The 23,841-nt window shown below is 44.3% G+C and overlaps 1 protein-coding gene across 2 annotated transcripts in view; it reads left to right on the forward strand.

Annotated features, from left to right (window-relative positions):
- The window catches only part of LOC139364864 (myosin-10-like), a 252,191-nt gene that overhangs the window by 41,738 nt on the left and 186,612 nt on the right, over positions 1-23,841 (forward strand). The window contains exons 4-16 of one of the 2 annotated variants that reach the window (XM_071102024.1): positions 9,738-9,765; positions 12,084-12,186; positions 12,614-12,646; positions 15,891-15,983; positions 16,388-16,451; positions 18,911-19,009; positions 19,233-19,376; positions 19,462-19,557; positions 20,519-20,637; positions 20,792-20,944; positions 21,076-21,249; positions 21,343-21,516; positions 22,320-22,434. In XM_071102024.1, the coding sequence (XP_070958125.1) occupies positions 9,738-9,765; positions 12,084-12,186; positions 12,614-12,646; positions 15,891-15,983; positions 16,388-16,451; positions 18,911-19,009; positions 19,233-19,376; positions 19,462-19,557; positions 20,519-20,637; positions 20,792-20,944; positions 21,076-21,249; positions 21,343-21,516; positions 22,320-22,434 (1,395 nt within the window). The remainder of the gene's footprint in view (positions 1-9,737; positions 9,766-12,083; positions 12,187-12,613; positions 12,647-15,890; positions 15,984-16,387; positions 16,452-18,910; positions 19,010-19,232; positions 19,377-19,461; positions 19,558-20,518; positions 20,638-20,791; positions 20,945-21,075; positions 21,250-21,342; positions 21,517-22,319; positions 22,435-23,841) is intronic. The other variant, XM_071102025.1, reaches the window with a different exon arrangement.

The raw sequence follows: 23,841 nt of genomic DNA on the forward strand, positions 1-23,841 counted from the left end.
TCGGCCATTCCGATTAATCGGTCAACCTCTAGAATATAACCATTATTTTATTTGACTTGTTTGAATTTGGAGTGGTCCAGCAGGAGGAGTGGAATGGAGTAGGCTACAATCCATACTTGGGCTCCACTGTGCTCCTACCTTTCAAGATTAGGGAGGCTTGGACATGTTTTGGGGAGTAGATGGGAATGTTGAGAGATTAGGGGGCTAGTTGAGGGAGGAGGGGAGAGGTTGAGGGGGTAAAAGGGGTGGCCTGGGGTAGGGGGTCTGGAATGTGTGGAATGAGTAGATTAATCCGTCTGGCGAATAAATTATTAGTGGAAAACGGATCCCCAGTCTGTCTCCTGCTGCGTGGCCCAGGGGGGAGACGAGGAGAGGGTTGTTTGTCTATTTGTCTAGACCTAGATGTAGACCTATGTACACCTACGCAGACGACACCATTCTGTATACTTCTGGCCATACTTTGGACACTGTGTTAACTAACTTCCAGACGAGCTTCAATGCCTTACAACTCTCCTTCCGTGGCCTCCAACTGCTCTTAAATGCAAGTAAAACTAAATGCCCACACCCACCTAGCATCACTAATCTGGACGTTCTGACTTAGAATATGTGGACCACTACAGATACCTAGGTGTCTGGTTAGACTGTAAACTCTCCTTCCAGACTCACATTAAGCATCTCCAATCCAAAATTAAATCTAGAATCGGCTTCCTATTTCGCAACAAACATCCTTCACTCATGCTGCCAAACATACCCTCGTAAAACTGACCATCCTACCGATCATCGACTTCGGCGATGTCATTTACAAAATAGCCTCTAACACTCTACTCAACAAATTGGATGGTCTATCACAGTGCCATCCGTTTTGTCACCAAAGCCCCATATACAGTGCCTTGCGAAAGTATTCGGCCCCCTTGAACTTTGCGACCTTTTGCCACATTTCAGGCTTCAAACATAAAGATATAAAACTGTATTTTTTTGTGAAGAATCAACAACAAGTGGGACACAATCATGAAGTGGAACAACATTTATTGGATATTTCAAACTTTTTTTAACAAATCGAAAACTGAAAAATTGGGCGTGCAAAATTATTCAGCCCCTTTACTTTCAGTGCAGCAAACTCTCTCCAGAAGTTCAGTGAGGATCTCTGAATGATCCAATGTTGACCTAAATGACTAATGATGATAAATATAATCCACCTGTGTGTAATCAAGTCTCCGTATAAATGCACCTGCACTGTGATAGTCTCAGAGGTCCGTCAAAAGCGCAGAGAGCATCATGAAGAACAAGGAACACACCAGGCAGGTCCGAGATACTGTTGTGAAGAAGTTTAAAGCCGGATTTGGATACAAAAAGATTTCCCAAGCTTTAAACATCCCAAGGAGCACTGTGCAAGCGATAATATTGAAATGGAAGGAGTATCAGACCACTGCAAATCTACCAAGACCTGGCCGTCCCTCTAAACTTTCAGCTCATCAGTCTTCATCAGAAGACTGATCAGAGATGCAGCCAAGAGGCCCATGATCACTCTGGATGAACTGCAGAGATCTATAGCTGAGGTGGGAGACTCTGTCCATTGGACAACAATCAGTCGTATATTGCACAAATCTGGCCTTTATGGAAGAGTGGTAAGAAGAAAGCCATTTCTTAAAGATATCCATAAAAAGTGTTGTTTAAAATTTGCCACAAGCCACCTGGGAGACACACCAAACATGTGGAAGAAGGTGCTCTGGTCAGATGAAACCAAAATTGAACTTTTTGGCAACAATGCAAAACGTTATGTTTGGCGTAAAAGCAACACAGCTCATCACCCTGAACACAACATCCCCACTGTCAAACATGGTGGTGGCAGCATCATGGTTTGGGCCTGCTTTTCTTCAGCAGGGACAGGGAAGATGGTTAAAATTGATGGGAAGATGGATGGAGCCAAATACAGGACCATTCTGGAAGAAAACCTGATGGAGTCTGCAAAAGACCTGAGACTGGGACGGAGATTTGTCTTCCAACAAGACAATGATCCAAAACATAAAGCAAAATCTACAATGGAATGGTTCAAAAATAAACATATCCAGGTGTTAGAATGGCCAAGTCAAAGTCCAGACCTGAATCCAATCGAGAATCTGTGGAAAGAACTGAAAACTGCTGTTCACAAATGCTCTCCATCCAACCTCACTGAGCTCGAGCTGTTTTGCAAGGAGGAATGGGAAAAAAATTCAGTCTCTCGATGTGCAAAGCTGATAGAGACATACCCCAAGCGACTTACAGCTGTAATCGCAGCAAAAGGTGGCGCTACAAAGTATTAACTTAAGGGGGCTGAATAATTTTGCACGCCCAATTTTTCAGTTTTTGATTTGTTAAAAAAGTTTGAAATATCCAATAAATGTCGTTCCACTTCATGATTGTGTCCCACTTGTTGTTTATTCTTCACAAAAAAATACAGTTTTATATCTTTATGGTTGAAGCCTGAAATGTGGCAAAAGGTCGCAAAGTTCAAGGGGGCCGAATACTTTCGCAAGGCACTGTACTACCCACCACTGTGACCTGTACGCTATCGTTGGCTGGCCCTTGCTTCATATCTGTCGCCAAACCCACTGGCTCCAGGTCATCTATAAGTCTTTGCTAGGTAAAGCCCCGCCTTATCTCAGCTCACTGGTCACCATAGTAGCACCCACCCATAGCATGTGCTCCAGCAGGTATGTTTCACTGGTCACCCCGAAAGCCTTTCATTCCAGTTCTCTGCTGCCAATGACTGGAACGAATTGCAAAAATCACTGAAGCTGGATACTCATATCTCTCTCACTAACTTTAAGCATCAGCTGTCAGAGCAGTTTACAGATCATTGCACCTGTACATAGCCCATCTGTAAATAGCCCACCCAACTACCTCATCCCCATATTGTTATTTATTTATTTATTGCTCCTTTGCACCCAGTATCTCTACTTGCACATTCATTTTCTGCACATCTATCACTCCAGTGTTTAATTGCTAAATTGTAATTATTTCGCGACTATGGCCTCTTTATTGCCTTACCTCCCTAATCTTACTTCATTTGCACACACTGCATATAGATTATTCTATTGTATTATTGACTGTATGTTTATTTATTCCACGTGTAACTCTGTGTTGTTTGTCTCACACTGCTTTGCTTTATCTTGTCCAGGTCGCAGTTGCATCTCTTTCATTCCCGTAGTTGTTGCATGCTGTGTGGAGCAACAGACAACAAGGCCAAGGACATGTTTGTGTCTACCCAACCATTATCTGAACTGTTGTATTTTGTTGGTAGGGGTATAGGTTCTCCCCTGGTTATAGTGAACTGTTCACTCTGAATTGATGGCAGGAGACTGACAGCTTGATTGTACTGCGATCAGCCTTCCTGAGCCTTCAGAAAGGGGGTTTTAGTAGTCCACAGCTTGATGAATGTATGGACTGATTTGACCCTGTCCTCTTGTTAGGCCCAGGATAATGGTGGCTTGTAACTTCATTGGGAGGAAACAAAAAACTGTGCTGGAATTGCTGATTAATCGATCAAATCAAGGACCTGTGGGTCACAAAAGAGCTTTTGTTTTATTTCTGAGTAATACTTTGGCTCTGTGCCATGGCTGCAGAGGGAGAGGGAGAGAAGGACTCTGTCAGAGGACGGAGAGAATAAGAGATGAGAGCAACAGTCAGGACAGAGGGAGAGAGATGAGCCAATAGAGTGTGAAATTGGTAGAGCAATTTTCATTGGCCCCGTCCTGGGTATGTGAAACTGGTACTCTAGCAAACGGCCAGGGACAGAGCATATATGGGCAGAACAGATGGATTCAGTCAGACAGCCCTCTGTGCATGGGAACAAGAGAGACAAAGTCAATGGTTTGATCAATATGTGGTGGCTGTTCAGAATGGAGCAGCTACTGGCTCACTTTACCAGGCAATGGGTTTGGATCAGTTAGTTGATTGATATGAATGTATGGAGCCAATAGATTTCTCTTTCATATGATAATATGAAGCCCTATAGTGAGTATAATAACACAATGCATACTAAATTAATGATTTTGTGGTAGGTATAAAGTATCTATCCTAAGTAATAAAGATAACTTTCCCCATTCACATAATGACCTTTAGCTAGCATGCTTTCTGAGAACGTGGAGATCATATGAGCCATGTATTACAGAATGACTTCAGCTTATTGGGTGTCTGGCTCTGTGCTCTGATTGTGAAATGCCTTTTGATAATTGGCCCACAGAGACGGGTAATTGAAGTCAATATCCAATTTATTTATTTATTTGGCTTTAGAAGATAATTAAAGATGATAAATGACCGTTTGAATGCCTAACCCTTCATCAGTGGAGAGGGAGTAAGGCAGGTGTCAAGGAGAGAATATTAGAACAAGAGAAAACAGGAAGTAGGTAGAGACCAGCATACCATTTTATATCAGTGACTGGATTGACGAATCAATGGCTGAGGTCATCATTATCGCTGACTACCAAGGCTCAGCTGCCATTTTGAAAAACGCGACTGGTCTCTGATGTGAATCATATTCTAATCATGTATATCTGAGTTGATGTAGCTCGGTGTTGGGTGCTTCGTTTCAAAGCGATCACAGCTACAAGGTCTGGTTGAAAATCAACATGACGTGGATGATAACCATCTGAGTTTCATAGAAAGTTATTCTCATGAAAACCCAGTGAAAAGCTCTGTCACGGAGATGAAGAGTAATCAAACTTTGACCTGTGGAGCTCTGGAGTCTGGTGTGTCGTCGGGAACCTGGCCAGTTCTACTCAGCAACCCATCGATCATCCCTCCTGTTTTACTATTCTCATCAGACGCATACAAGTAGAAACAGACCGTGAGTCTCTGGGAGGAAAAAAGAGCACCACAGGTCAGAGAAATCGGAGCGCTGAACGATATGTTAATTTATCAGACTGACTCGCCAGCAGCAGTTCACACTATAGTGACATAACAAAAGGTCGTGCCTATAACACCTGGTAGACATTCAGGTAGCCAGTCAGTTCTCTGATGAAAGGTGACCGACATGAACTATTTATCATTCCAACCATCATTTGAGTGTAAAGATGATCATTCGTAGAGTTACATTTGTTCCTGGGACTCATTGTTCAAATCTGTCATGAGGTCACAGTCCCCGATCTGTGGGCTTAATAAAACCATGTAAGCTCTTTATCTTCTGATCAAATATGGGCTTGGGCTGGGGAGCAATGTACCCATGACGCAGGGTCTAGCAGTGACAGCTGCCCTCTGTGGCTGTCCAGTCTGTTAGTCAGAGGGACATGGGGCTGGTAAGGTAAACACAGTGACCTTAAAGGGTATCCAATGGTGACCTTCAGTGTGGCTGAGTCACCCACAGGCCTCCACAGGCCCCGTCACACTGACAACACCTCATACCATGGGCCGCCAGGGTGAGTCTGAATGGAGCTGAGGCACAATGAGCTTTTAGGGAGTGAGGACAGAGCTATGACAGAGACACAGAGGGAGGGGGTTGCTATAGGACCAGACTTGTAACCAACACATACTAGCTTGTGTCCCTCTGATCCCTTTTGAGAATGCTCTGTTTAATCTATAACCATCCACTGTGGCTGTCACGATGTCCGTTTTCAGCGTTTGCGACATGCCTTTCTCTTCTAAAAATTGCCGTGGATTCATTAGCTATTCATGATGCACATGCACACAAAGAATCAGTGTGTCCTCAGTTCACCCCTTTCCCACTCTCTCCCTGGCTCAAAGCGTCATCCCCAGGGTGGGTAGATTTAGGGGCGTCAGGCAGGCTGCTGGTTCAGCAGACAGTGTAGGGGATACACTCTGCTGGTGACAGAGACCACTCACAGCGTGGCTGTTTGTAATGCCGGGGCTACACAGACATAACGTTGGCTTGTCACATTAAAATATCAGTGTAACCTACAGCAGAGGGGCTGTGAAATCAAACCCATTCAGAGATTGGGGAGCACAGCAATACTGGTTAGATATAGATGGAGGTGGTAAGAGGTGTTGGTATTAGTGGAGAGGTCATTCCTCCCATTGATATTAATGTTCAGGAATTCAAGGTACAATTGAAGTCGGAAGTTTACATACACCTTAGCCAAATACATTTTAACTCACAATTCTTGACATTTAATCCTAGTAAAAATTCCCTGTCTTAGGTCAGTTAGGATCACCACTTTTTTTAAGAATGTGAAATGTCAGATTAATAGTAGAGAGAATTATTTAATTTCAGCTTTTATTTCTTTCATCACATTCCCAGTGGGTCAGAAGTTTGCATACACACTCAATTAGTATTTGGTAGCATTGTCTTTACATTGTTTAACTTAGTGCAAACGTTTCGGGTAACCTTCCACAATAATTTGGGTGAATTTTGGCCCATTCCTCCTGACAGAGCTGGTGTAACTGAGTCAGGTTTGTAGGCCTCCTTTGCTCACACACGCTTTTTCAGTTCTGCCCACAAATTTTCTATGGGATTGAGGTCAGGGCTTTGTGATGGCCACTCCAATACATTGACTTTGTTGTCCTGAAGCTGTTTTGCCACAACTTTGGAAGTATTCTTGGGGTCATTGTCCATTTGGAAGACCCATTTGCGACCGAGCTTTAACTTCCTGACTGATGTCTTGAGATGTTGCTTCAACATATACACATAATTTTCCTCCCTCATGATGCCATCTATTTTGTGAAGTGCACCAATCCCTCCTGCAGCAAAGCACCCCCACAACATGATGCTGCCACCCCTGTGCTTCACGGTTGGGATGGTGTTCTTCAGCTTGCGAGCCTCCCCTTTTTCCTCCAAACATAACATTGGTCATTATGGCCAAACAGTTCTATTTGTTTCATCAGACCAGAGGACATTTCTCCAAAAAGTACAATATTTGTCCCCATGTGCATTTGCAAACCGTAGTCTGTCTTATTTATGGCGGTTTTGGAGCTGTGGCTTCTTCCTTGCTGAGCGGCCTTTCAGGTTATGTCGATATAGGACTTGTTTTACTGTGTCCTTATAGATACGTTTGTACCTGTTTCCTTCAGCATCTTCACAAGGTCCTTTGCTGTTGTACTGGGATTGATTTGCACTTTTCGCACCAAAGTACGTTCATCTCTAGGTGACAGAATATGTCTCCTTCCTGAGCGGTATGACGGCTGTGTGGTCCCATGGTGTTTATACTTGCGTACTATTGTTTGTACAGATGAACGTGGTACCTTCAGGTATTTGGAAATTGCTTCCAGACTTGTGGAGGTCTACCATTTTTTTTCTGAAGTCTTAGCTGATTTCTTTTGATTTTCCCATGATGTCAAGCAAAGAGGCACTGAGTTTGAAGGTAAGCCTTAAAATACATCCACAGGTACACCTCCAATTGACTCAAATTATGTCAATTAGTCTTTCAGAAGCTTCTAAAGCCATGACATCATTTTATGGAATTTTCCAACCTGTTTAAAGGCACAGTCAACTTAGTGTATGTACTTCTGACCCACTGGAATTGTGATACAGTGAATTAATCTGTCTGTAAACAATTGTTGGAGAAATGACTTACCAAAACTATGGTTTGTTAAAAATACATTTGTGGAGTGGTTGAAAAACCAATTTTAATGACTCCAACCGAAGTGTATGTAAACTTCCGACTTCAACTGTACGTTTGGAGGATTTTCACAGGAAATGAAACCACCTCTGTATAATAACTCAAGGCGAGACCCAGATGCAGACACAGGAGGCAGACGGTTGAAGTCTTAGATGTTCAATAATCAAAAAGGAGTAGGCAAGAGAAAGGTCGTGGACGGGCAAAAGGTCAAAACCAGATCAGAGTCCAGGAGGTACAGAGAGGTTTGAGGTCAAGGCAGGCAGAATGGTCAGGCAGGCGGGTACAGAGTCCAGAAACAGGCAAGGGACAAAACCGGGAGGACTAGAAGAAGGAGAAAGAGCAAAAGCAGGAGAAAGGGGAAAAACCGCTGGTTGACTTGGACATACAAGATGAACTGGCACAGAGAGCCAGGAAACACAGGGGTAAATACACTGGGGAAAACGAGCGACACCTGGAGGTGGTGGAGACAATAATGAGGACAGGTGAAACGAATCAGGGTGTGACACTGTCTATCTTCCACAGGAATGTTGAGGACTCCGTCCTTACAGCGTCAGAACGTTGTCTGCATTTTAGGAGAAAAGGTTATCCAAACACAGAGGGGCCTCCGTGGCTATGATGTTTGTCCACATTACAAGATGTTTCCATCTGGACTCAAATAGCTTTCTACCCAGAGACCCTCATTGTGTTGACTCTGTGTGTTACATCCCTCCGGATGATATACCTCCTGGTGTCACTGTGTCATGTCAGCTATGTCACCTATCCCCAAATAACTTTGTGATTTCATTTCCCATACATTCAAGGGTTGAGAGAGTGCCTGTCACATCATTCCGACAGGTCCTGTTCCATTACATTTTTGGGGCTGATAGCCACTCAGATATACTGGCATGCCTCCACAACACCCACTAAAGAGCTTCATCAGAGTCAATCTATGGAGTTGAGTTACTGTGTGTCCAGTCCACAGAGCAGGTTCTTGTTAGAGGAGATGGTGAATAGATGCTGAGTCATGAGTGGGCTGAGGGGGTGAATAATGAGAGGCAAAAGGAGAATCACGAGGAGAGCAGCTGCAGCAGGTATTTCTCTGGCATTTCTCTATTTCTCTGGCAGAGCACTGATCTATCTAGCATCTGTCTCTATCTATGCTTCTAACCCTGGTCCTGGAGAGCTACCCTCCTGTAGGCTTTTACTACAACCCCATTGATTCAGCTTTTCAACCAGCTAATTATTAGAATCAGGTGTGCTTGATTAGGGTTGGAGCAAAAACCTGGACGCGGGCTCTCCAGGAACAGGGTTGGAACAGGGCCTTTGGTCTAATGCTTTAATATTTAATCATTTATGCCCGCTGAATTCATATTCATTAATAAATAGGCCTGTTTAATTTTGTCTGGCTTGCCGTTCCAAATTAAATGGAATATTGATTTAATTTAGTAGCCCCCAATTGTAGCTAGCTAGGGATCTTATCATACCGCTGTTGGCAGAATAAAAGGTTATGGAAACACTATTATGCACAAGTTTCAGAGCACCTGTATATCCAGCTACATCTGAGACTTAGGCCCAGTACTCTTTAACCTCATCCGTTGCCTGTGTTTACTGGATTAAACACTTGCCTTGCAGCGTGGAGAAAGACGCTTGCCAAGTTGGCGGCTTTCATCTGGGTTTCCCTGTCACTGGGTGTTCAACTTTAGTAGTTCTGTCGTATTGAATATCTTGTTTTTCAATATATGGATGAAATTAGGGCATGATTTGATAATATCAAGCACCTCCTCAACCACAGAGCCAGGGTGTCAGAGCAGTCCTCTGTGGAGCCTAGGATTTGTAGTCTACATGGCTGCCCTCAGAGTTTAGGACTAGGCATGTCCAATCTGCTATGGATCGAAATCTCTTTTGAAATGAAAGACGTGTTAAGATCTGACCCTGACACAGCAATACTGTCTCTCATACAGCTAGAGTCTTTATGAATGGGCTGTAAGGCTGATCTGATCACACTCCTCAGTGTCTGCTGGGGCAGAACAGGACCACACTGTCACTGCAGGCCAGGGGACTCCTGTTGACATAAACACTGCATGGGGGGGGGGGGGGGGTGTTCATTTCTTGTCTGGATGTCATGAAATGGCCCGTGTGTGTGTGTGTGTGTGTGTGCACTGTAGTGGAATAGGCTGATTCTGACTCTGTCTTTTTTCCCCCCCACAGATCGTGAAGACCAATCAATCCTTTGCACGTGAGTATCCTACTACTCTGTTGGGATCTTTTCTCTAGACATCCTTTCCACTCACATTTCACTGAAACATTTTACATACAGCTTGCTTTTCAAATCAAATTGTATTTGTCACATGCGCCGAATACAACAGGTGTAGACCTTACTTTACCGTACCAAGCCCTTAACCAACAATGCAGTTCAAGAAATAGAGTAAAGACAATATTTCCTCAATAAACTAAAGTATAAAATAAAAAGTAACACAATAAGATTACATAACAATAACAAGGCTATAATACAGGGGGTACCGGTACCGAGTCAATGTGCAGGGGTACAGGTTAGTCGACGTAATCAAATGGTGGTAATGACATTGACTAAATTTAACATATCAAAAAATGTGTTATGTGTATGTTTCAGTGTTCCACATCAGAGGTGTATTATCAGCCCAATCCTTTATCTAAACTGCATCATGCTAATGCACCTGATGACGCCTGATGATGTTCTCAGAGGCCTCTGCTCTGCTCCGTCAGTATGCTAGCTGTCCTGCTCCTGAAACATTACCTCATTAAACTGCCCAGTAAGGAAAACAGATCGCCTCAGCCTGCCAAGTCCTGCTCTGACACCATCTCTCAAAGAGGACTCAGAGGGTAGAGGTTGTTTTTTTAAGCTGGGCCGATTCCAGAGGAGACTCAGCGGCTTTATGAGCTGGAAAAGTAACCTGTCTGGCGCTGAGACTGATGTGGCTGCACCTTCAGTAGGGTCTCAGTGACGTGCCCCCTCTTTTCCTTGAGTTCACTTTTGGAGATTTCCTCCATGCAGAGTTGCACCCCAGTCACTCCTTTCAGATTTACAGTCGAGCTCTTAGACTCGGGGAAGAAGGCAGAACAAGCCTACAGTATGTGGGAGTGAAGTGGGCAGCATTAGCATCTGTTAGTTGGTCAGAATGGGAGTTATACTGAAGTGATTAGCAAGGTCCTGCCATCCTGCTGGTTTTCAATTAGGGACTAGATCTAAAAAGCTTTATGATGTAGTTATGGAACTAAGTTGGCATTTGAGAAACTTTGTGCAGAGTAGAGGTAGTTATGAGTGTGGTTTGGTACACAGTCTTCAAACAATTACACCCCCTGTTGGCCAGGATGCTACTTGCCGAGTTCTGCTATATGCCAATGATCTCATTTAGACCCTCCCATTATCACAGAAATAAGCACACCAATCTTACACCATCTTATAAAGTTGTCATGTCCAATCAGAAACCTACTCTGTTGTACTATCTGAGAGAGAATCCAGTCTCCCTGTCATTGAAAACCAGTGAGAACTGGTTTACATGCCAGTCCACATGATGATTAAGTAATTTGGTTTACAGAACAGGAAGTGATCCACTGGGCCACAGACCTGTGGAATCTCTCACCTTAAGAGTGTGACACACTGATGCAAGAGTCACAGGCCTCACACACTGATGATCTGGCTACCTTGTGCTTGAACAAGAAGAGTGACTAATTCAGAAAGTCAGTCTGCTTGGAATGAAGAAAAGTATGTCCCATGCCCAAATCTGATGTTGTCATTTCAACCTAAAACATCTCACTGTTCTCACAATTGTAATGTGACATCAAATGAATCTGAAATGGCATTTGATTAACATATATTACAATATACCCCCATATCACCCATATACAAAGTGTAGAGGAGGAGACTCACATTGAGTTGCACTCTGGCCATTTATCCATTAAGCCAGCATTCTGTGTGGAGAGCTAATAGCTGGCTATGGTAAAGCCACGGGTATGTGGCTGTGTGCTGGTTTTGGAGGGGAGTGAGAGTTGGGTCCTGGCGGAGCTGTGGACGTCCCTGTCATTAGAGCCGAGCCAAAAGCAGAGCCTAGAAACCCTGGAGACCTGCCCACCGAACCACAGGACCCTGGAGTTAAAATCAGACAGAGCAGAGCAGGCAAAACAAACAACAGAATCAGACTCTCTATAGTATGTCCCAGGGCTGAGCAGAGCCACCCCATCTGACATGATGAGCCTATGGGCTGGGCTGGGTCGTTTATGTGTTTTGACTGTACTTGGTTGAGATTATATGTGGAAGCCTTCCAGGAAGCTTGGCTCTGTCTGGCAACTAAAGGCACAGTTATAACAGTAGACAAAGGGTTATATAAGTATTTGCTGGAAGTGTTCAACAGTGCTGAAATGTTATTTATTTTATGAGGCCTGCTTGGTAGTAGACTAGACCAGTTTCTTTGCTCTCCCTCATCCCTCCACCCCACCCCCCTCTCTCTCTCCCCATCCTCTCTTCCTCCTCTGTTTAATCTGATATGTATTGGTCCTGTCTGTCTCCTCCTCACACAGAGGCGAGTCGGGTGCCGGCAAGACAGAAAACACCAAAAAGGTCATCCAGTACCTGGCCCACGTCGCCTCGTCACACAAAGGACGCAAAGACCACAACATTCCTGTGAGTGTTTCCATTCCCTCCTTCCCTGTTCCCTTCCGGAACTCCTCCTGTTAAACCCTCCAATGTGTCCATGCTGGATCCAAAGGCAGAGGCTTTACCACAGTGTGTACTCAACTTACTTCTAAACAATGTGTTCTAGTTTAATGACCACTGATGCTAATGGCTAACGCAGCTCCTCCAGTAGAGTCTAATCAGTTTGTTGTTGTGTACCGCCTGAACCTGAACGGTCTCCGCTCCAGCTCTGTGGTGCTCAGTGCCACTCTGTCAGAGCCTAATGTTAGCAGGATAATGTTAGCAGGATAATGTTAGCAGGATAATGTTAGCATGATAATGTTAGCCACCAGTAGGTTCACTGCTTATGGCTTGTGTTTGACATAAGCACCTCCAGGTCTAACCCTTCCCTTTGTTTATTACCTGAAACAAACAGCCCGAATCCCCTAAAGCGTTGAACAAGCTCCAGGCAAGTGTTTCCCCACTTTCTAAAACACTTGTGCTCAGTTTGGATGTTTTTGCATGCCCTTCCCGAAATCAAACTGTACTGTCTTTTCCCATGAACGTATCTCTGCTGGTATATGTGGTATTTGTTTGTGCTGGCAAAACGTTTAAGTCTGCTAACAAACCGACATACTCGTATTACATTGTGTTTTATCAGTTGTTTTAGGTTTATTTAAAGGAAATGCCCAACAGTGTCAACATACAGTAAGCCTTAAAAAGGGAAACAAATATTTTGTCATTTGAAACACAGTGGCTGTTAATTTGCAGTGACCTTACAATAACTAACCCCATATGCATGTGCTGTTTGTGTTTAGGTTCCAGTCATATTTATCTTTGTCATTCCCACTTTGAATGTCCATGGCAATGAGAGGATTTGGTGTGAACTGTGAAATCACGTCAGACTGTGGCTCTCCAAACCCTCTTCCACAACAACCCTCTAATATCTCAACCATTCTCCTTTATTCATGCTAGTTTTTCATTTGATTAGCTCAGAAAGCCTTTGGCATAGCTTCAAATACCTTTCATGCACGGTTAATGCCCACGGCCACACTAATACTGTTTGTGTCCATAATAACACCTGACTACTCATTCACACACCGTGGATTCCTGTCCTACAGTACAGTCTGTGAGTAGCTGTTGCTTTTGATTGTTCCTAATCAATAAGCACATGTTGGGTCAGTGATGTGGGAATGCTTTGACCTTCCCATCTCCATCGCGATCCTCACCTGGACATCTTGGGGAATGAAATGAAGCTACTATTGTCTTTCTGCTGCATAACATGGGCATGCTTCAGTAACAATGGAGTTACTCACCTGGGACTAATACACCGTGCAGAATGTTTCAGCTTGATTCATGATCCACTGTTCCCCCACAGAGACTTCTAACATTACATCATTCTTTCCAACTGAATACTCCACTGTGCATACTTCTGAGTATAAATGAGATATTTACTGGCCCTCATTGTCCCCCCACTCAGTTTGCCCAGGAGCTATTTTTCTTTCCCAAAGCCTTTTTTTCCCCCTCAGTAAAGCTATGCTTTGCTGAAGCAGATGCTGCTATGATTAAACACCCCGGTTTTACACTCACCCAGGTTGTGTATATGTACTACACAGTGTTGATGTGTGGTGATATCCTGGCTGTAACTCTGTACCTGGGTCCCTGTGCCAGAATACACCAGTCCACTATAGCTCACTGCTCTCCCACACCACGCTGCCTCTGTGTCCAGTTAGGATCCCTATGAGCACGGGCCAGAGGAATGTGGAGCGAGGGGATGATGGGAGGGAGGAGAGGGGAGGCTGGGGTCCAAGTAGCAGATCTGATAGAAGAGTGGGCCCCAGACACCCAGTAGCCAGGAACTTGGGGCTTTTTTTGTGGGGCAGAGCAGTGGAAGTATTGCATTGATCTGATACAATGTGTGTGCATTAGGGAGGTAGGGAGGTATTGTGCAGTGTAGTAGGTAAAGGATAAGAGAGGGAGTGAAATGTCCACATCACCCTTCCCTAGCGTCCAGCCATCAGGAGAGAGCGGTTTGACTGGAGCAGCTCTCTGACTCTGATCCAGACAGTGGGAGGAGGAACTCAATACCCCCATGTGATCTGTACAGTTTAGATCTGATTTCCACCCTGAGTTGAAATCCTGAAAGAAAAATAGTCCTCACGTCCTGTTCTGCCCCGCCAGGCACCCCGACTCCAGTCTCATTCCTGGAAATGATTTATATGTGGAGTCATTGGGGCGAATTAAACACAAGCTACCCCGATGATGCTCCCATCTCTTACATTGACATGTTTAACTATTCAGAAAACATTTAGTCAAGAATGTGTCTTGTCTGGAACCAGGGGTTTAGTGTATGTATGCTCTGTAGTGTGTTTCTCAAACTCTAGAAACCTGAGTTATAGGATGTGCTTCAGGGTTGGCTGCGACACATCTACGCGGTAGAGGCTGCAGTATGTTTAAGTGGGCCAGACCCCAGTCCTACGGGCAGCAGCCCTACTTCTCTCTGCACCACTCTCTCACTCACCCGTATGTAGGCTGAGCCTGTCCCACATATCTGTGGTGGGGCTGGGCAGCGCTACCCCCCAACCTTTAAAATCACAGAAAACTCTGGCCCACCGGGTCAACAAAAACCAGGCCCCAGTGTCCCATCACCGTAGAGAAACCAGGGTGGTACAGGCTGGCTGGTTGCAGTGCTATTTCTGTTGTGCCCACACAGCCAGCGCCCTGGTTAAAGTGGGTAAAGGGGGCGAGGTGCGGGATGGTGGAATGCCCCCACCGCTCGAGGATTTGGAAAGTAGCCACCGCCCCATCACAGCAGTGCCTCCCGGAAGTGGAGGGTGCATGTGAGCAGCGTCACAACCACAGGAATGTTCTCACCACCCCACAATCTCACTTCAGTTACTTCAGGCAGTGCTGCTTTTTACCCTCTGTCCTCTCTGTATGTGGGGAAGAAGTAGACTAGTGGCCTCTCAAACCCTGTGAGACAGTTGGCTATGCCCTGTGGTTGGCTATGCCATGTGGTTGGATATGCCCTGTGGTTGGATATGCCCTGTGGTTGGATATGCCCTCCAACCTGTGATGGACATGACCAGCATATAAACAGCATATAAACCTCTGTCTACATGATTCATACATTAGGCTTGTATTCGCTCTGCTCAATAGCTCGAATTGATCAGTTGGTGTATGTTTTGAGATAATATTATTCAACTGTATAGTATAATAAACTGAATAATATTTAGATGTTAATATGAGCATAACACGACCGCCACATCTGATTTAAAAGCATTATGATCAGGCCCTTTGAGGAGGATTCTAGTGCTGCACCAGTGTTCAGTCAAACAAAAATGTATTGATATTGAGGAATGCATTATTAAAGAAAGCCTCAGTCAAGAGTGCACTGAACCTTCCGTTTTGCAGATGAGCTGAACCATATGGTTTACATTTAGTGTTTCTCAACATTGTATGAAATAATTGGGTACAATGTCGTCTTACTGACATCATACTTTTAATGGGTTATTCATTCAGTAGAAATATAGCAGATGTCTACTGCATAACAGAGGTTCCATTCTCACACTCTTTTTACTTCCCATGTCCACCCTGTGGTGAAAGCAATGGCACTTGTCCATTCCGATTTGAATACATCTTTCATTAGCGGTTCATGGCTGGTGGCGGTATTAACTGGCTCTATATCACTCAGTTTCTCCCTCACTTTACAGGGTGAGCTGGAACGGCAGCTTCTGCAAGCCAACCCCATCCTTGAATCCTTTGGCAATGCCAAGACGGTGAAAAACGACAACTCGTCACGTTTCGTAAGTTCAAAAAGCTACACTTGGATAAAAATGGTCTTGAATGTGACAGTTGTACTGTATGTTTTATGTAGACATTTGTAGACGGTCTATAAACGGTCCCGCTGTGTAAATAGGTATTGTAGGACCTGCCTCTCCAGAATACAGTGAAAAGGTGTGTGAAGGAGAACACTGTCTGCTAAAGAGCACGGCAATGTGCTTTCCATGTTCCATAATCCTGGCATACACACACACACACACACACAGTGTATCCCCACTTCTGACCAGACCTGACATTCTACGTCACGGATGTCTGCAGAAGTGATACTGTTGACTCAGTGGGGACTGTGTTTTGGGCTCACAGAGGCCTACAATGTCACACAATGTTTAGAACTGCTGCCTTACACATTTTGTATCCTTCCCTACAGGGCAAGTTCATCAGAGTCAACTTTGACGTGACCGGCTACATTGTTGGGGCCAATATCGAGACCTGTATCCTCAAAGATGGGAGACTGGGAAGTGAAGGGGGAGGGGATGCAGGAGTCTGCAGATGTACATACAGTGCCTTGCGAAAGTATTCGGCCCCCTTGAACTTTGCGACCTTTTGCCACATTTCAGGCTTCAAACATAAAGATATAAAACTGTATTTTTTTGTGAAGAATCAACAACAAGTGGGACACAATCATGAAGTGGAACGACATTTATTGGATATTTCAAACTTTTTTAACAAATCAAAAACTGAAAAATTGGGTGTGCAAAATTATTCAGCCCCCTTAAGTTAATACTTTGTAGCGCCATCTTTTGCTGCGATTACAGCTGTAAGTCGCTTGGGGTATGTCTCTATCAGTTTTGCACATCGAGAGACTGACATTTTTTCCCATTCCTCCTTGCAAAACAGCTCGAGCTCAGTGAGGTTGGATGGAGAGCATTTGTGAACAGCAGTTTTCAGTTCTTTCCACAGATTCTCGATTGGATTCAGGTCTGGACTTTGACTTGGCCATTCTAACACCTGGATATGTTTATTTTTGAACCATTCCATTGTAGATTTTGCTTTATGTTTTGGATCATTGTCTTGTTGGAAGACAAATCTCCGTCCCAGTCTCAGGTCTTTTGCAGACTCCATCAGGTTTTCTTCCAAAATGGTCCTGTATTTGGCTCCATCCATCTTCCCATCAATTAAACCATCTTCCCTGTCCCTGCTGAAGAAAAGCAGGCCTAAACCATGATGCTGCCACCACCATGTTTGACAGTGGGGATGGTGTGTTCAGCTGTGTTGCTTTTACGCCAAACATAACGTTTTGCATTGTTGCCAAAAAGTTCAATTTTGGTTTCATCTGACCAGAGCACCTTCTTACACATGTTTGGTGTGTCTCCCAGGTGGCTTGTGGCAAACTTTAAACAACACTTTTTATGGATATCTTTAAGAAATGGCTTTCTTCTTGCCACTCTTCCATAAAGGCCAGATTTGTGCAATATACGACTGATTGTTGTCCTATGGACAGAGTCTCCCACCTCAGCTGTAGATCTCTGCAGTTCATCCAGAGTGATCATGGGCCTCTTGGCTGTATCTCTGATCAGTCTTCTCCTTGTATGAGCTGAAAGTTTAGAGGGACGGCCAGGTCTTGGTAGATTTGCAGTGGTCTGATACTCCTTCCATTTCAATATTATCGCTTGCACAGTGCTCCTTGGGATGTTTAAAGCTTGGGAAATCTTTTTGTATCCAAATCCGGCTTTAAACTTCTTCACAACAGTATCTCGGACCTGCCTGGTGTGTTCCTTGTTCTTCATGATGCTCTCTGCGCTTTTAACGAACCTCTGAGACTATCACAGTGCAGGTGCATTTATACGGAGACTTGATTACACACAGGTGGATTGTATTTATCATCATTAGTCATTTAGGTCAACATTGGATCATTCAGAGATCCTCACTGAACTTCTGGAGAGAGTTTGCTGCACTGAAAGTAAAGGGGCTGAATAATTTTGCACGCCCAATTTTTCAGTTTTTGATTTGTTAAAAAAGTTTGAAATATCCAATAAATGTCGTTCCACTTCATGATTGTGTCCCACTTGTTGTTGATTCTTCACAAAAAAATACAGTTTTATATCTTTATGTTTGAAGCCTGAAATGTGGCAAAAGGTCGCAAAGTTCAAGGGGACCGAATACTTTCGCAAGGCACTGTACATAGTCAGGGTTTGGCTCAAGGGGCTCTGGGATTTGTGCCACACTTCAATGCAGAGTGCTCACCAGATTGTAGATAGACTTAAGTTCTTAGAGCTAGATATATTCATACTCAGCCTTTGTTTATTCATGATTAGGTTGACTTTGGAGAATACTGGTTTTCGTTTTCTAAGATTGAATTATATCTGGTCGTTATGCTTGTGAGATATGTCAAATTTGTGTCCCTCAAGAATAGCATGTTGTGCAAGATTTGGCGTTGCAGAAAGCATGATTTATAAAGCAGTGTGGTGTGTGCTATACAGGCATTCCTCTTTCTGAGATGGTGGTACTCAAGGTTTCTGGAAACACGGACTAAATAGCAACCCACTCAGTGGGCATTTCAGTCTCCTGTAAAACTAAGGTCCAGTGATGTGCACAGTTGAGCTCTTGCCTGAAGCCCAAAATGGTTGTTCTTTAGACAAAACACCCTGTATTCAGACACAAGTGATCAGAAACACAGGACTTTACCGTTGTAGGGCCAGCAAATTATGCCCAGTATCTCTAGATTGGGACCGCATTTAACATATTAAAGTCTATTGAGATTGGCATTAACAGAAATAAACACGTATTATTTTACAGTATATCATACGAGTATAGCAAGAAGCAGCAATTCATACCAATCCATTGTATGTTTGAGAAGATTCTGCTAGGCATGGCACAATAACCAGTAAGCCATTTACCAGCACAGGAATGATGGCATTGCTCCTTTGGACCTTGACTCCCTGACTACCAGACCTCCTGGAGAAGTCCAGGGCCGTTCGCCAGGCCAAAGACGAGAGGACCTTCCATGTCTTCTACCAGCTTCTGGCAGGAGCCGGGGAGCACCTCAAAAGTCAGTATCTTATACACCATTCCAATTATAATGATGGTCAGTAGTGTCTCCTGCAAGAAGAATCACAACTATGTCTATTATTTTCAGTTTGTCAGTGCTCTGCGCCAGAAATGGCTCGACCAGAAATAATACAATTTCATTATTTCTCCTCATGTTATAAGTCTTGGCTGTTCTGTTATACTACTGGTTTTTTATTTGTCTCCCTCTACCCCTCTCCTTTCAGCCGACCTGCTCCTGGAGGGCTTCAACAACTACCGCTTCCTGTCCAACGGCAACATTACCATCCCTGGCCAGCAGGACAAGGACAACTTCCAGGAGACCATGGATGCCATGCACATCATGAGCTTCTCCCATGAGGAGATCGTATGTGAGTACACACACGCTAGACCATACATGTAGTATCAATGTCTGTCCTTGCCTCTTGTCTGATTCACTCTCCCTTGTGGTTGCAGGCATGCTGAAGGTGGTGTCTGCAGTACTACAGTTTGGTAACGTTGTCTTCAAGAAGGAGAGGAACACAGACCAGGCCTCCATGCCCGAGAACACAGGTGATGCTATACCCTCAGAGGCCATACATAATCCAACCAACACTCCAGGACTTTGAAATCATCCAGCTTATGTTTGACCATTTCTCACCACACAGCTGAAAAAACATTGTCCCAGTTTACAGTGAGCTTACTCTCTGGGCTGCAAGTCTTCAACATTGATCATCCTCCCACAATATGCTGCTCAGTCTCAAAAACAGTCCACTCACTTGGGCCACATAATTTACTGCAGAACAGCTTCATTAAAATGATGCTGTAATCAGTATTGGGTCTTAGTGTGAGTCCGCTGGAATCACAACACTAGCAGAGTAGAGTCATCCTTCACCGTTGTGGCTGAGACAAGGATAGCAAAGCGTCAGCAGCTCCAGATGTCTGTCCTTAGTACAGTATGAAGTCTGGCAGCGCAGAGACACTTCACTGAACTGAGGTCAGATTCCTAGGAACTCCAGCAGTGACAGTGTCTTGGCTAGAGCTCTTTGTCCGGTTTTTGTTAATATAAAGACATGCAGGCACATTGTAGCGGTCCATATCAGGTATGTTATACCCTGGGGCTCATGCTACGTGTCTGTATTTTACTTCAGAAGGAGATGGCTAGTATTTATTTCTGGCACGTTGCTCTGCATTAATGGTCAGTTGATAACGGTAAACCATGCAGTTTGGTTGTCATTAGGAAAATGGATGTGTGTTTGCTGAGATTTATCCTTGGTGATTTTGACTGATGAATCATACATCAGACTGTGGCCATATCCTTGGGTAGCTGGGGTGAAATGTAGCGGTAGTGCTTTACTGAGGTCTTTCATTACATATTCCTGTCTGACATTTCCCCAACTGTTTTGAATTGAGACTGGTTAGGCTGCATACAAAGCTCTCTATTTCTACTGTATAGAAGGCTCTGTCTATGCCCATCTCTAGGTTGCAACACTGATGGGTCACTAGTAACCCAATGTCCTGTCTCTCCTCCCAGTGGCTCAGAAGCTGTGCCACCTGCTGGGGCTGAATGTGATGGAGTTTACCAGGGCCATTCTATCCCCCCGCATCAAAGTGGGCCGAGACTACGTCCAGAAGGCCCAGACCAAAGAACAGGTAGGGGCTGTTCTCCAGTTCCCATCAGTTGTACACTCCTAACTGTTTCTGCATTCACTAACACCAATCTATGCAGGTCCATGAAGTTGGCCTAAGCAGAAACAGACTGGTACCCAGCAGACTGTTGTCTATCGCTCTCTGGTTCTCTCCTCAGGCTGACTTTGCAGTGGAAGCCCTGGCCAAGGCCACATATGAGCGTCTGTTCCGCTGGCTCGTCCACCGCATCAACAAGGCCCTGGACAGGACCAAGAGACAGGGAGCCTCCTTCATCGGCATCCTGGACATCGCTGGCTTTGAGATCTTTGAGGTAAATTTATTTTCAAGATCATTAATCTCTTGTTGCAGACATATAATCATGTCCAAGAGGGACTGTCTTGTCTTATTGATCTGTAATACTCATCTCTCACATCTCTTTCTCCCCCCATATCCCTCCTCTAGCTGAACTCATTTGAGCAGATGTGCATCAACTACACCAACGAGAAGCTGCAGCAGCTGTTCAACCACACCATGTTCATCCTGGAGCAGGAGGAGTACCAGAGGGAGGGCATCGAGTGGAGCTTCATCGACTTCGGCCTGGACCTGCAGCCCTGCATCGACCTGATTGAGAGACCGGTCAGCTTTTCATCTTTACACATATAGGTGTATTTTACTCAGATTATGTCTGAGGAACTTCATCAGATTCTTCTCCTTTCTCTCTGTCTGCAGACCAACCCTCCAGGAGTTCTGGCCCTGTTGGATGAGGAGTGCTGGTTCCCCAAGGCCACTGATAAGACGTTTGTAGACAAGGTGCTCCAGGAGCAGGGCACCCACCCCAAGTTCCAGAAACCCCGGCAGCTGAAGGACAAAGCCGACTTCTGCATCATTCACTACGCTGGCAGGGTACGTCCACGCAGAGCCTGGGTCTCAATACACTGAAATGACTTCCTCAGCTCGTCCTCTCATATCGTATCATTGATTGGTGAAAACAAGGTATTTCTGCCATATGAGCTCCCCTTTTCTGGCGAGGGCCTCATTCGTTCAAAGAAACTGATTTGCCATTGACATTTTTGTTGCTTTGCCTGGTTAGGGGTTGGAGTGTTGGAAAGATGAAGCAGTGTTTTTGAAATTAGAATGATTGTTCAGCTCCATAATGTCTTGAGAAACATGTTTTCTTTCTGAATGACGTTGTAACCAGTCAATGTTAAAGTGCTGCCTTTGAGGCAGCAGACATGTCTCCACTAAAGCTCTAGTTAACAGGCCTTAGCACAAAAGTCCAGTTCTGCTCCCAATCTCCACATCTGGTTCACGTTGGTGTGAGACCGATTTGACACTGTTACATAATCAAGGATTTTTCAACTTTCACCTCAGTGTGGTCTCCCATCTGCAGAGGGCCTGTGTACATTCCAGGCCAGACTCCACATGAAATAAAGTTCATATCATCTTCATCCATTTTCTTATTAAATTTGTCACACAAAATTCAGATGTACATTTTGTTCTGGTCACAGCACCAGTAGTCCTCGCACATGTTAAGACTTAATAAATAGGTTTTGTTTACAGCGCATACACTCATTTTCTCTTGACCCAGGTATCTATTTAATTTGATCAGACATGAAAGTCAGTGAGACAAGATAAAAGGAAGCTGTTTAACACAATGTACCGGTACATATAGCCTGTTTAGCTTACGTCTGTCTGTCTCTCCTCAGGTGGACTACAAGGCTGACGAGTGGCTGATGAAGAACATGGACCCTCTGAACGACAACGTGGCCACGCTGCTCAACCAGTCCACTGACAAGTTTGTGTCTGAACTGTGGAAGGACGGTGAGTGTCCCATACTCTCTTCCTGTTTGGACCATGTAGTTGTCACTTTGTTTGAGTCTTGGTTGTTCAGTGACAGTATTGAAGAATCCCCTTAAAACCTGGAACTTGGAACTAGGACAGTGGCTATGGAGGGAGTATTTTGTACGCACTCTCATCCATTAGACTTCTTGTCTGGTTCATATTCAGCTGCTCGCTTCTCTGTGATGAGTATTGCCAGCCAAAATATTGTGCGTTTGTGAGGTAACCTGAAATATCCGCTCGTAAATCTCCTCCCGCCTTTTATTTCCCCATTTGGCACATCCACTTGTTTTAAAAAGTGATTGAGTTTCATTATGAGTCATTGGACATCTACAATGTATACAGAAACAACGAATAGAAAGAAAATGACTGAATTGCTTTGTTTTTGTGCATGGAATATTCTACTAGACCAGTAACAGCAATATGTCTCTGTCCTTTACAATGTACACAACTAATCATTGTTTGTGTGAGTGTGTATGCAGTAACATAATAAGAATAAATCTGTGTCTGCATGGATGTTTATGTAAAGCTGAGTTGTCCCTCACATCCTCCCCTCTCTCTGTTTCTGAGTTGTAGACATTCAGACCTTTCAGAGAGCCTCTTTCTATGACAAGGCCTCTGGTCTCCTTGAGCCTCCAGGTGAATGCACACGTTGCTGCAGCTCTGTAGGGTTCTTCCTGCTCGCTCACGGCTGCACTCTGCACCCTTAGATGCACCCACCGCCTCTAGGCTTTGCATGACCCATAATGCACTGTTGCTAACCAAGACCGTACCTTTCAGCGATGCTGGTTTGTCTGGTGCCATTCTGTCTCAGTCAAATCTCAGCTCAGATTGTTTATTTGAGATACCTGCACAAGGAAACACCAGGATTGTTATAATTTGTTTGGAAGAGGTAGGACCTTGAAGAATACTAGCATGGAGACATCTGCCGGTGTGGAGTAAATGTATGAGAAAAAGCCTGGACATTGCCAGGGCCATGGCTGTTTAATGTATTCAACACTCACCTGTAAACTGACGACAGTAAGGCTTGGAGCTGACTGGAGAGTGATGGATAGAGACCGACTTCCTCCTCCACCTCTTTCACAGGATATTTTAGCTACAGATCACACTGACTTTGCTAGATTTCATAATCCCTTTAGCATGAGCTAAGCCTATTTTTTGAGGGTACATTTTTTAGCAAATTTAACCTGCATGCCAGACCACTGATCTGATTTCCATAACCTTTTATTTAAAAATATAGATTGTGAAATGAAGCTTTGCTTATAATATCACCCTGTAGATATCGGTGAAGCTGATGTGGAATGACAATGATTGAAGGAGAAAAGATTCATCAGTCAGTGTCACTTAACCTTCGCACACACTCCTTAAACTTCTGTCACCCTTGGATAT

The sequence above is a fragment of the Oncorhynchus clarkii genome, chromosome 13 (genome assembly GCF_045791955.1).
Source record: "Oncorhynchus clarkii lewisi isolate Uvic-CL-2024 chromosome 13, UVic_Ocla_1.0, whole genome shotgun sequence".
In the NCBI taxonomy this organism is placed as follows: domain Eukaryota; kingdom Metazoa; phylum Chordata; class Actinopteri; order Salmoniformes; family Salmonidae; genus Oncorhynchus; species Oncorhynchus clarkii.